This window comes from Magnolia sinica, chromosome 12 (assembly GCF_029962835.1).
Source record: "Magnolia sinica isolate HGM2019 chromosome 12, MsV1, whole genome shotgun sequence".
NCBI classification, from domain to species: Eukaryota; Viridiplantae; Streptophyta; class Magnoliopsida; order Magnoliales; family Magnoliaceae; genus Magnolia; species Magnolia sinica.
The window spans coordinates 34,829,593-34,844,536 of NC_080584.1; the positions used below are offsets into that span (position 1 = coordinate 34,829,593).

The following is a 14,944-nucleotide window of genomic DNA, read 5'->3' on the forward strand; positions in this document are numbered from 1 at the left end:
GGTGGGCCAAACAAATGATTATGAATGTTTTAATGGAAGATAACACCTCTTAACTTTTGTATGTGGTGTGGCCCACACAAGTCACGGATTGACTTGATTTTTAAGCCCTAGGCCCACCATGGAATGGTGCATCTGACTGATGGGGTAGATGTTCAACACGCATTACGGTGGGCCCACACAACTCAGACCTCATGGGAAGTTCCCATGAGCACGACCACATAGACCCTTTTCCCATATATATATATATATATATATATATATATATATATATATATATATATATATATATAGACACACACACACACACACTTTTGTTAGGGCCTGTTTCACCGGGCAGATTGGATGGGATTGGAAGATAGATCCCTGGATTGGCCAGGGGTGCCAAATAGACACGGGATCCTGATCCCAGGATATAGCAATCCCATGGATCTTAACACAATCCACCGACATCACCATCATTACCTTTAAATCCATCCAATCCACCCTAATCCCTTCAAAATTCCCTGGGATGTGTTTGGTTTGAGGGATTGAAAGGGATTGGAAGGTTTAATCCCAGGATTGGCTGGGCGTGGCAAACAGACCCGATATAGCAATCCCATAGATCTTGCACCAATCCACTGATGCAGCTATCATTACCTTGAAATCCGTGCAATCCCCTCTAATACCATCCAATCCCATCCAATCTGCCCGGCCAAACAGGCCCTTAACTTCTTTACAAGTAGGTCTTGCAGTGTTAACAATTCAATTCAGGAGGTCCTCGAGGAGTACCAGCTCAGGGTCTCACAAACCATAGTTCTAAAACTCAATCGCTCCACTCGAAACTTGCTGGTCAGCGCAACTCACAGTTTCTTGCTGATTCCATTTAGTTTTAATTTTAGAGAGAGAGAGAGAGAGAGAGAGAGAGAGAGGTATATATGAGATTCATAGATGTGTCAAACCTTCAAAGAGGGCAAAACCTAATGGACCAGAAGCTATGAAACAATATAAACAATGTTGGAAGATGCATACTCACGGTTTCAGTGAGGCAGGACTTTTGTGAGCATGGTTATGCAAAAAACACCCTTGTCAAACAATGCAATCCAATTGGCCAGCAAATAGAATAGAAAAATCTATAGTAATAGCCAATGGTCCATGTGAAAGAAAAAAGATACAACCTATGACTACTGGGCTAGTTGGGATCATTTGTCAAACCATGTTTTGGAACATGTCCCATCCACAGAACAATAAAGGGAAATTTCTGGAAGGTGAATTACGTGAGAATTGATCCTTCACTTTCACATCTTAGTAGTACCAAGATAAAGACTACCTCCCTACCTAATCTCTACTAATAAGTCCAACTTCACCAACGCTAGTATATCAGCTAAATGAATAGAAAAAAGATGGAGAATATCACATCATCTCTTTTTTTTTCTTTATTGCTTTCCAACCATGAAATCTTTACTCGGAGAAAATATTAAAGAATAAAGCACCCCCTTTCAAGTGGACCTTGTGGCCCACCACCAATCAATGCTCCAACCCAACCACCATCCCTACAGCTGGACTACATGGGCAGGCAGGCATCTGCTTTTTTCAAAGTAACAGGAATGGGATCCAAGGAGTGACTTGCATTATAAGAGCAACAAAGGAGAGAGAAGAAACAAACCAAGGCAGGCCTTGAAAATTTTTTAATGTTCCGAGTCGTGAGAGCTAAGTGATGAAGTTCCTCTTCCAGTTACCATGCTGCTCGTGTTTCTGCTTCATGAAGCCTGCCAAGCGCAAACCAAAGGCGAAGGAAGCAAAAGGCGAATGAATGCATGTGTTTGCTCGCCATGCTCTGTCCTCACGCAATGACAGGAACCCTGTCGCCATCTCTTTAAAGCTTCTTCATTGGGTAGATGGTATCAATTGTACACATCTTTCTTAGCCGCATTTGAAATAATATGGCATCAAGGTTCTTTTCTTAAATTTGTGAAATACTACTAATGCTGCTAATTATCTTTGGTCACTTTGATGGGATCCCGTGGTCCCAAACCCATCTCCTCCATTTGTTGCTCGATCGATACAAGACCCGTCTGTGCAAGAAAACTGCATAGAAATCCATGAGCAAAAGGAGCTTTCATAAGAAGCATCTCCAAGCATGCAATACTCAGTTGAAACTACAATCCCAAAGCTTTAGTTTTTTGTTAGTTTGGATGATTTTTAAAGTAAAGCTGCAAAAAGCACCCAATGCATCTCTTGGCATGTTGTGAAATTTCAGAGCCAAGCAGTAGAAGATCCATTTAAGGAAATAATCACTAACTCACATTGCACCATTGCAGCCAAACATGGCATAACTACCACAAAACAAATCAAGCTCACGGTGTTTGTAATGATTTTGGATATAGAAGCCATCTGAGATGAGTACAATAAATGAATTGGGCATCACAAAGATCACCATGGCAGAAATTCAGTGTTCCAATTCGACTTTGTCATGCACATTCGCTCTATGGTATATATACATCCCTTAAGCTTTCACAAAGTCATGCAAGAAAGTAATCCACCAAAACAAACATAACAGAGAAAACTTGATAATGCAACAGACAAGAATATATTACGCCAGTGCAGATTGTGTGGTGTCCTTTATTGAACTCTTTTGGTCACAAGTAGTTTTCAACATTTTCTTTTGAATGCTAGCATGGGCTAATAACGCAGACCTCGCCATTTAAGTACTTGATTTATTTTTTTTTAACATTGGACGATTTTATTAACAAAGGCCGCAGCCAAACTATACAAATATACATAGATACAACTGAATACCTCCAAAACTCTCCCCTCCCAATTCCTAAAACAATGATTATTCCTCTCTAGCCATAAGAACCAGAACCTAGCACCACAATTGCCTCCCCAGCTTTGGAAAATTAGATCCATGCCACATCAGAAAAAACTGACCAATCGAGCCTGGCCACACCCATTCCATTCCAAACAAGCTGAAAATATTTTCCCACATCTTCCTTGTGAATGCAGTGGATAAATAAATGATCCACCAATTCCTCCGCTTGATAACACATTAAGCATACATTAGGCAAAATCATCTTCCTCTTACACAGGTTGTCGACCATTAACACCTTGTTGCATCCCACAAGCCATGCTAACATGGCCACCTTAGGTGGTGTACCATATTGCCATACATAAGCAAACCGACAAACCCCTTCGCTTATCCCTACACCAGTAAGCATCTTGAAGAATGATTTAACTGAGAATTTCCCCAGTTTTTCTTTTAACCACAGCAATGAGTCCTCTTCGGATAGCACAGGATGCATCTTAGAAAGCAACTCCAGAAAGCTAACCAACTCCTTGAACTCATAATTGTCTAGATTCCTTCCGCACGGCAGGAGCCCAAATAACCTCCTCACCTTGCATCTCAAAACAACTTGCAACCAACACATCCACATCCACCGATGCCCTTGCTAGCCTAGGAAATAACTCACCCAACTTCTGCTCCCCCAACCAAATATCCTCCCAACACCTAATCTTCAACCCATTGCCTAGAGAGAAACCTATAACTTCCCAAACTTTTTTTTTATTGAAGCCACCGATTTTCAAAGAAACGATGATCTATACAGCGACGAAAAATGAGTCCACCAACACCCCTATCAATCCCATACTTCCTACCCACCACCTCCCTCCATAAGCTACCCTCTTCCACTCCAAACTTCCAAACCCTCTTTCCTAGCAGTGCTAAATTCACGTCCTCCAAACTACTCAAACCGCTCCCCCTTGACCCTATGGCCTACATACATCCTCCCACTTCATAAGATGAAACCTATGCCTCTCCCACTCCCCTCCATAAAAAAAATACCGCCTAATTTTTTCCAGTTTAACCGAAACCGATTTCGGGCATTTAATATGGACATGAAATACACTAGAAGATTTGACATTGAGAACTTAATTAGTGTTAACCTCCCTCCCAATGATAAATGCCTATTCTTCCATTGAGATAGCTTCTTTTCGATCTTCTCGATAACTTCGTTCCATAAGTGTTCAGCCAGCTTCCCTATACAAAGGGAGAGGCCAAGATAGGTAGAAAGAAAGGAACCTTCCCTACACCCGAACAAACTCATAAAAGAAGCCACCACCTCCCTTGAAATGCCAACTCCCAATAACTCACTTTTACCGATATTAACTTTCAAACCCAAGACCATGTCAAAACATATTATAATCCTATGAAAGTTGTCCACCATCACATTCACGGCTTCACATAACAAAAGAGTGTTGTCCACATACTATAAATGTGTAATCTGAAACTCAGAGTTATCAACTGAGAATCCTTTCACAAGAACCACCTCTGCACCTTTATCAATCATTCTGCTGAAAGCCTCCACTACAACCACAAATAGATAGGAGGATAAAGGATCCCCTTGGTGCAGCCCTCTCAAGGAAGAAAAAAAAATATGTTCAGAGATCCATTAACCAAAAATGAGAATTTAAGTACTTGATGAACATCTATTAAGTTCATTCATAAAAGAACAATACTGCAGCGAAAGATCATGATTTACTAGTTAATTCTTGTGGAAGAACATGTTCTGTTATTATTGAAACAATTTGATTACATAACCTTGCTAAAATTGCTGGTGGAATAGGTTAAAGAGCAATCAATCAATATTGAGGTCGAACTTCCCAGGCCTTCACTCACAGAACATCCAGAGGACCGAGCCTAACGTGCACCTCTCTCCAATCATCAATATTACCAACTAAGAAAAATATTTTAAGATGGATTCAATTTCAATGCCCAAGTTGAGTGGGCTCATCCATTCCTAGACATTCATTATTTGCAAATTCCCTTCATGGGTAGCTCAAAACAGTTGCACTAAGGTGCAATGTGGGGCTTGACTGTGTTGGCATGTGAGTCATGTTAGTAAGAATGTATCAGTGGGCTTCCCGTTATTTGTGGAGCCAACAACTTGAGCATGACCTTTCATGTTTCAACCCGAGCATGACCTAACTATTCCTGCTCACCCTTTGGGGTGTGCACATAATGGTTGGGCTGGGGTTCAATACTGGGCAGGAGCGTGTTGGCATGTGAGTGGTGTCAAGGTGGGGATCTACCATGATTGGTACCACAAACCCAGGTAAAAGGAGGAGGATAATGTCTGGTGTGCATCCAACCATAGAACTTTTGCCAAGCTACCATTTAAAAAATCAACCCAAGTTGGTGGAAGAAAGGCTCTGATGATGATTCAACTTCAAGCAACTCTAACAATAGACTTCAGAATATTGTGTAATACTTGAGGAAACTCTAACCATAGTGATTTAATATGCATTTTCAAAGGATTTTGCACGTTGAGACATGTAGCAGTTACCCCATGTTAAGATTTTGTGCACAGAAGAAAAGGAAGAAGAACGAAGCAATGGAGATAATAGTTCACCACATATTAAACAGTCTTGCAATTATATGCATGATGTATGTGAAAGGACAACACACCTCCACGAGTACAAAGCACATGGCATACAATAGCACAACTAGAGATGTGAATGACCAGTTTGTGCTCGAGTAGGTTAAGTCACCTCTCTAAATATTGGACTTGAGAGTCTTGCCTTCGGTGGTTTCAGTCTGCCTGGGCCAATGCATACCCAGTACCCAAAAGACAAAACTAAAAATATAAAGATGTGAAAATATGTATACAGATGCATCGTGACAAATGACAATATCTACAGCATGAAATGCAATCCATGCCAATATGGATGCATTTAAAGTCCTAAACATGAATCACATCAAGAAATTGGACCAGAATCAGAAAACCAGGCATTTTAAAGCAAAGGTCAGCATAACAAAGCACATCACGGGATTTTATTTTATTTTATTTGAAAAAAAAAAAAAACACTAGCTGATGAGAGGAAAACAAAGAAAATAGCAAGGGCATATAACAAAAAAATTAATATAGTATGTCAGTGTAGAGCTCCTCTACAGCTTGTACTAGTGAGGCTAATATCATAGAGGAATGATCAGCATACAGCCCTCACCATGCTAAGCTTACCACGCATCACTTTTTTTCCCACCAAAAAATGTCATGTTTGGGATATCTGAACCATACAAAAGGTGGAACCATCATAAATGTCACCCGGCTTGGAAATCATGCCAATCCACTGATTAGATAGGCCACACCTGTCCATTTGGTCAGATCATTTGCCAACCATATATTTTAATAGTGTGGCCGACCTGATGAGTGAATTGGCCTTTCTTTATTCAGATGATCTTCATATGGAGCCACCTTTTGCATGGCTTGGATTTCTTATACACGTGACATGTTAGCCAGAAAATAGGCGTGGCGTGGTGAGCTTAGCATGCTGGGGGCTGAATGAGATCATTCCTATGTATAATAAAACACATGAAAGAGGAAATAAATTAGAGAAAAGGCCAAGAAATAGAAAGGGGAAAAAAAAAAGTAGCCAGTTAGGGAGGAAGAGAAAAGAAAGAAAATATCAAGAGAGGAAGAGAGTATAAAAACCAAAGGGAAAAAAGCAGAGAGAGAGAGAGAGAGAGAGAGAGAGAGAGAGAGAGAGAGAGAGAGAGGGAGAGGGAGAGGGAGAGGGAGAGAGAGAGAGAGAGAGAGAGAGAGAGAGAGAGAGAGAGAGAGAGAGAGAGAGCAGCTCATCCCATTTCTAACTTTGTTTCATGTCCCTTTCTGCGTCATATCATGTTTTTTCGTTTGGTATTTCTTCTCGTCCCTTCGCTCACTAGAGTCAACAAAGCTTTATCTCATCCCAAGTGGAAGGATACTATGATTGATGAAATTGAGCTCCCAGGAAGAATTAGATGTGGTAATTTGTTTAATCACATCTTAGAAAATATGTGGGCTCTAAGTGGGTATTTACCTTTAAATACAAGCCATATGGAGAAATAGAGCAATATAAGGAACAATTAATAGCTAAAAGTTTTACCCAAACCAACGTATTCAATAACAGTAATGGTCGCTGGAACGACCAGCATCATGGCGATTTATATGGGCCGTAACAGTTGGACCAGCCCCTGTAATGGTTAAAAATTTTAATGTGAAAAATATTTTAAAAATAGAAAAACGGGAGGATTCCAAATATGTAATCTTTTCTGGTTTTGAACATGTATATGATGGTGTAACGAGTCATTCTTTGGAAAGAATGTTGTCTTAGGCTGCCTGATGATACTGTCAACTTGAGAGGATAAGACTGATTCTAAAAATCCTATATTTAATATTCTAAATGTCTAATATCAATATAAATTTGAGCATTCATGCCACTAATGCATATGCCTAACTATTTTACATCATTTCCTTCAAGAAATTGGGGGACATTAATATAAATTTTGGGTGAATAGTGTCAGGCCGATTTGGCAACAATCAAATGGCCCCAAAATGACCAGAAATTCATGAAATCCATGGGATTCAACCCACGAATGCATATCCGTAATCGTTTGAAACCTTTTCCCTCAAGAAATTTGAGAAAAAAAAATTAACATAAAATCCGGATGAATAATGTTGGGCCAATTTCTGTATGCTCAAGCAGCCCCAAAATGGCCCAAAATTCATGCAATCTGTTGAATTTCCAACTAATGCATATCCCTAATTATTATCATTTACCTCAAGAAACTTGAGGAAAAAAATTATGTTACTATTCATCCCAAAAATAGAAAAAGAGCCCAAATCATTGATTTAGTACATGCATTTTTAGATCTAAACTCCATTAATGTTATTTATCAATCTAGACTAAAGACATTTTCGAAAGAAAAACATGTCTCGATTTTTTTTTAATACGAAAACATAGAAAAAAAAAATTTAGAGAAAATATGCAAATATGCCCATATCAAACACAAATATAGGTAGATTCGGTCAATTTGGTCATAGACTCATATAACACATTGAATCAACACAAATCTAGGAAGGGAAGGAAAAAAATGGAATTTTCAACTTTTTTGGTGATTTTCCTGAAAACCTCACTTTGTTAAATCAAGCTCAAGTCTTATGTTTTAATCTTCAAATTTAATGCGATTCTAGTCAAAAGTAGGTATAAAACAATCCCATGAAGGTAAAATGACAAATGTAGAGGAGAGTGTAAAAAATGTGAAAAAATAAAAATAAAAAATCATTAAAGGGGTTATATATGTGTAACTGCCCCGGCTGCTACACTACCATATCCGCATCTTCAACCCTGTTACAGGCCCCTTTTTTTTAAGAATGGGGTGTTACAATCCCATTCATGTAACGAGCACCCCCATTTCCATTATGTTACGGCAGTTAGGACATTATGTAACTGTTTTTGTATACCTTGACTGATGACGTTGACTAACATGAGACCTTTGACTGGTAGGGAAATTGAAATTTGTGCCTGTTTTATTGTTTCTTGTTGCCAACCTAGCCTCTTCATTAGTTAGATGTAAAGAATGCCTCCCTTTATGAAGAACTATAAGAAAACGGGTATATGGTTCCCCCATGGTTTAATCCATCAACAGGTCCAAATACAATTTGCAAACTAAAAAGGGCAACTATGACTTAAAACAATCTCCCTGTGCAAGGTTTGAACAAATACTACAAAGTTGAAGTTTAGTTAATCTCGCAACAGAGCTTACCATACCTTGTTCTTTAAGTGTGATGTTGTAAACTTGTAATCGCAATGGCAATTGTGTGTATTTTGATGATATAATGGTCAAAGGAAATAACTCAAAGGGGATTAGCAAGTCAAAAACATGTCTAAATTAGAGTTTGATAGCAAAGATCTTGGTCCATATTTCTTGGGAATTAGATTGTTGGATCATGGTGTGGGATCATCATTTCACAATGGAAATACGCTCCGGATTTGTTATGTGACACAGGTCATCTTGGTGCATAACCAGTTAATTCTCATATCACACAGAATCATCGTCTTTAGTTGGACAGTGGAGATTAGTAGCATGATTCCAGTCACTATCATATCAGCATCTGGTTGGTAAGCTCATCACTTAACGATTAATAGTCTACATATTTTGTACGCAATCAAAATGGTTAGACAGGTCATGCATGCTCCTCATACATGTCATTTAGATGTGGTTAATCATTTTATTTTTATTTTTGGAAGAAATCCCCCAGGCAAGGTATCTGGTATGGAAAGCATGCTTATCTAGATGGAGAAGCATACACAAATGTGGATTGGACTGGTTCACAGATGGACAAAAGGTCTACAATGGGTTATACTCTCATTGGTGAAAACCTAAGTTACATGGGAGAGTAAAAAAACAATTGTTGCTTGGTCCAGTGTGGCCACTGTTGAAGCTGAGCATTGTGTTGTGGCTCAAAAGCTTGTGAGCTACTTTGGTTGAAGAAATGGTAGCCAGAGCTGAGTGTCCCCGCTAATCTTCCAATGACATTTCATTGCGTAACTTGGCTGCTATCCATATTTCTTCTAATCTTTTCTACCATGAATGGAGAAAAAATATTGAGATGGCTGTCATTCTATTCATAAGGTTAATATGCCAGATCAAAGATTTGAAGACCAGCTTGCAGATTTTTTGTCGAAAGGGATTGGCCATCATCAGCCCTATCAAGCATGTAACAAGCTAGGCATGATTTATATTCGTGCTCCAAACTGAAGGGGAGTGCCGGAAGAATAAGGATGTTTCTTCCCCTTTCTCTCTTTTCTATTCTTCCTTTCATCCACATACATTATACATTTCAACTCCACTCCCTTGGACGGGTCCAATAATTGCAGGAGAACACTTGCCTCAATGGATTGTCCTTCTCACCCCCCAAAACCTCTAAAAGCCATTTCATGAGCAATGCACATTCATGGACTTAGTGACTTCATACCCACCCTCCTAGCTATTTCAGCTTGCAAACTTTCCCCAATCCAAAGAGATGGAACTTGTTCTTTTCTTACATACGTAGACAAAGGAAATCCATTTGGATTATTTACACCCTTTGAATGACACTAGACTTTTCTAAGACAGTTTATCTGAGGGTTCTTTCCAACCTTTGAATGACACAAGAAGACAACCACAATCAAGATGGATGACTTTCCCTAAGCAAAATGAGCAAACAAAGCTACTCTTAACTTGCCACCTATTTACTTAAGTTTTCTCACATGCCCCCATAAAGGAATTCATGGACTCCTAATCACAGCTCTCATGAACTTAGCAATTGGCCCCTTCTAATACATGCATGGGCATTATTTATTCAAAGTTATCCGAAATTTGAATTACTGTTTAAACCAAAAAGTTACCATTTGGAAGGGATCTGTCGCCCTTAAGTGGGTTTCGTTTCTCCTCCCACCTGTGATCTTGGGGCTTGCAAGATGATTTGTACCAACATCCATCAGCAGATGCTAATACTGTGGACTAACTTATTGCAAAATAGTTTTTTCACCTACTTCAAGATTTCTATGATGAATTGATGATCAAGTTCTTCAATAGTCCGACCAATGTCCTCTTCTAGGTCCTCTTCCATTCCCATAATAACCAGTGAGGCCTTGTCTGTGTTACATTTAGGGCCCGTTTGATTTTTCGGCTCAACTGTAATTACCATGTAAATGAGTAATAATTATTTACCTAGGTAATTACCGCATATTTCCCAATGCAGATGTGACAACTTACTTTTTTAACACTTTAATCGAAAAATTTACAAAATCAACGTGGGGCCCATCGTGATGTATGTGACTTATCCACACCGCTCATTTTTTATGCCAACTGAATTTACGCCATGAGCAAAAAAAAAAATGAGGCAGATCCAAAGCTCAAGTGGACCACACCACAGGAAACAACGGGAATCGAACACTTACCATTAAAAACTTCTTGGGGCCCTTAAAAGTTTAGAATCAAGCTGATATTTGTGTTTTCTCCTTATCCATGTTTGTGTGACCCTATGAACGAGTTAGATGATGACAAAACCACAATGTAGGCCCAATGAAGGAAACAACTTTCAACGATGGACGAATTAAGGCCACTGCTTCCTTTCATGTAGGCCATTTGAGTGTTGGATCTACCTCCCTTTTTGGCTCATACCTCAAATTGTTCTAATAAAATAGATGGATGGTGCGGATATATCATATACATTACGGCGGTGGGGCCCACATATTTAAGTCAACACTTTTGTATCGATTTTCGAGGTGGAATTACTCTCACATTTTCAAACAAGGTGAAAAAGTAATAATTAATTATTTACCAGGATTTACTTGTATCTTGGAAAATCAAACAGGCCCTTAGAGACTACATGGTGGAAACTTAGGTGAGTATTCCATTGAGATCAATTGAATATATATATATATATATATATATATATATATATATATATATATATATATATATATATATACAAGATTAATTTTTCTTCACAGAGATGAGTGAATCTATGAATCTATGCTAATCTACCTACATGTATGCAGGGTGTACCAAATCAGTCACATATCGGCCATAACGGCCGATATGTAACTATAATGGCCGAGTCCGTTACACAATATGGGGGTCAAAACAGTGACCCCCAATTTTTTGTTTGAATCGGCCATAATGGCCGTTACGCCCCTTAACGGCCGTTACTGTCCCATAAAGGTTATAAATGGCTAGTTTTTGTTTCGTCTTTTTCAGTTGCGATTTTTCTCATTTTTAGACACTTTTCTCTTCCAAATATATTCCTAAACTATTCTACAGCAAGTTACAACCACTCTTAGGTTGAATTTAAGGATCGACACAAGTTATTTTAAGGATTTTGTTGAATCAAAGCTCCATAAGCCATTTTAAAGAAAATCTTCAAAAATAAGTATTTATACTCTCTTTTTTTTGAATCTCTATTGTTATAGTCGAATATGATGTGTTATTCAAATTAGAACATATGAATGTGCATTTTAGAGATTAATCAACTGATTTTTTATTTTATTTTTTCGCTCAATTTTTTAAAATTAAGAAAAATCATTTTTTTTTCAATAGTTTTCTGTTTTAATGGTTGGATATTGTGTGTTAATGATAGTAGAACATATAAATGTTCCTTTTACAAATTATGGAATTAATTTGGGTTTTTTTTTTTTTTTTAATTTTCGTTATAAAATTAGGAAAACAAATTTTAATTTAATTTAAATCGCATACATGCATGGGCATTATTTATTCAAAGTTATCCGAAATTTGAATTACTGTTTAAACCAAAAAGTTACCATTTGGAAGGGATCTGTCGCCCTTAAGTGGGTTTCGTTTCTCCTCCCACCTGTGATCTTGGGGCTTGCAAGATGATTTGTACCAACATCCATCAGCAGATGCTAATACTGTGGACTAACTTATTGCAAAATAGTTTTTTCACCTACTTCAAGATTTCTATGATGAATTGATGATCAAGTTCTTCAATAGTCCGACCAATGTCCTCTTCTAGGTCCTCTTCCATTCCCATAATAACCAGTGAGGCCTTGTCTGTGTTACATTTAGGGCCCGTTTGATTTTTCGGCTCAACTGTAATTACCATGTAAATGAGTAATAATTATTTACCTAGGTAATTACCGCATATTTCCCAATGCAGATGTGACAACTTACTTTTTTAACACTTTAATCGAAAAATTTACAAAATCAACGTGGGGCCCATCGTGATGTATGTGACTTATCCACACCGCTCATTTTTTATGCCAACTGAATTTAGGCCATGAGCAAAAAAAAAAATGAGGCAGATCCAAAGCTCAAGTGGACCACACCACAGGAAACAACGGGAATCGAACGCTTACCATTAAAAACTTCTTGGGGCCCTTAAAAGTTTAGAATCAAGCTGATATTTGTGTTTTCTCCTTATCCATGTTTGTGTGACCCTATGAACGAGTTAGATGATGACAAAACCACAATGTAGGCCCAATGAAGGAAACAACTTTCAACGATGGACGAATTAAGGCCACTGCTTCCTTTCATGTAGGCCATTTGAGTGTTGGATCTACCTCCCTTTTTGGCTCATACCTCAAATTGTTCTAATAAAATAGATGGATGGTGCGGATATATCATATACATTACGGCGGTGGGGCCCACATATTTAAGTCAACACTTTTGTATCGATTTTCGAGGTGGAATTACTCTCACATTTTCAAACAAGGTGAAAAAGTAATAATTAATTATTTACCAGGATTTACTTGTATCTTGGAAAATCAAACAGGCCCTTAGAGACTACATGGTGGAAACTTAAAAAAATACATGTTTCAATTGAATATATATATATATATATATATATATATATATATATATATATATATATATATATATATATATATATATATATATATATATATATACAAGATTAATTTTTCTTCACAGAGATGAGTGAATCTATGAATCTATGCTAATCTACCTACATGTATGCAGGGTGTACCAATGTAACTATAATGGCCGAGTCCGTTACACAATATGGGGGTCAAAACAGTGACCCCCAATTTTTTGTTCGAATCGGCCATAATGGCCGTTACGCCCCTTAACGGCCGTTACTGTCCCATAAAGGTTATAAATGGCTAGTTTTTGTTTCGTCTTTTTCAGTTGCGATTTTTCTCATTTTTAGACACTTTTCTCTTCCAAATATATTCCTAAACTATTCTACAGCAAGTTACAACCACTCTTAGGTTGAATTTAAGGATCGACACAAGTTATTTTAAGGATTTTGTTGAATCAAAGCTCCATAAGCCATTTTAAAGAAAATCTTCAAAAATAAGTATTTATACTCTCTTTTTTTTGAATCTCTATTGTTATAGTCGAATATGATGTGTTATTCAAATTAGAACATATGAATGTGCATTTTAGAGATTAATCAACTGATTTTTTATTTTATTTTTTCGCTCAATTTTTTAAAATTAAGAAAAATCATTTTTTTTTCAATAGTTTTCTGTTTTAATGGTTGGATATTGTGTGTTAATGATAGTAGAACATATAAATGTTCCTTTTACAGATTATGGAATTAATTTGGGTTTTTTTTTTTTTTTTTTTTTTTTTTTTTTTTGTATTTACAGACTATTTTTGGCCTATTTATAAAAATTAGGAAAAATCAAATGTTTAATCTTTTTTGTTTTAATGGTTAAATAGGATGTGTTAATGATAGTAGAACATATAAATGTTATTTTCACAGATTATGCAAGTGATTTGGTTTTTTTTTCTTTTTGTATTTACGAATTATTTTCAGCCTATTTTTTAAATTTAGGAAAAATCAAATTCTTTTCAATCTTTTTCTGTTTTAACGGTTGAATATGATGTGTTAATGATAGTAGAACATATAAATGTTCTTTTTACAGATTATGCAAATGATTTGGCATTTTTTTTTTCAAACTATTTTTGGCCTATTTTTAAAAATTAGGAAAAATCAATTTTTTTCTGTTTTAACAGTTGAATATGATGTGTTAATGATAGTAGAACATATAAATGTTCTTTTTACAGATTATGCAATTGATTTTCTTTTTTTGGTACTTTTTTATTTTCAAACTATTTTCGGCCTATTTTAAAAAATTAGGAAAAAAATTCAATATTTTTCTATTGTAATGGTTGAATATGATGTGTTAATGATAGTATAAGATATAAATGTTCTTTTCACATATTATGCAACTGATTTGGTATTCTTTTGTATTTTCAAACTATTTTTAAAAATTAGGAAAAAATTGGTCTTTTTCTATTTTAATGGTTGAATATGATGTGTTAATGATAGTTGAACATACAAATGTTCTTTTTACAGATTATGTAATTGATTTGGTATTTTTTTTGTATTTACGGACTATTTTCGGCCAATTATTAAAAATCAAGAAAAGCATGACTTTTTTTTTCTTGTTTGATGATTGAATAAGAATGTGGTATTAATATAAGATGACAAGATGTGCTTGAATGTCATATTGTCATTATTGGTTCAATCTTTTTTTTCCATATTAGTCACTGTATGTTTATATTTTCTTATTTTGGGTAGGTTTTGGAGCGTCGTAATCGTAGAGTTTAGTATTTAATTTCATTTTTATTGATTAGATTTAGAAGAAGTTATAACATTATTTCATTAATTTATTT

At 36.5% G+C, this 14,944-nt stretch overlaps 1 protein-coding gene across 4 annotated transcripts in view; it reads right to left on the reverse strand.

Moving 5' to 3' along the window:
- Nucleotides 1-1,382: 1,382 nt before the first annotated feature.
- Nucleotides 1,383-14,944, reverse strand: part of LOC131221217 (uncharacterized) — a 35,441-nt gene continuing 21,879 nt past the window's right edge. For all 4 annotated transcript variants that reach the window (XM_058216398.1, XM_058216399.1, XM_058216397.1 and 1 more), the window contains exon 4: nt 1,383-2,064. In XM_058216398.1, coding sequence (XP_058072381.1) covers nt 1,968-2,064 — 97 coding nt within the window. In that variant the 3' untranslated portion in view covers nt 1,383-1,967. The remainder of the gene's footprint in view (nt 2,065-14,944) is intronic.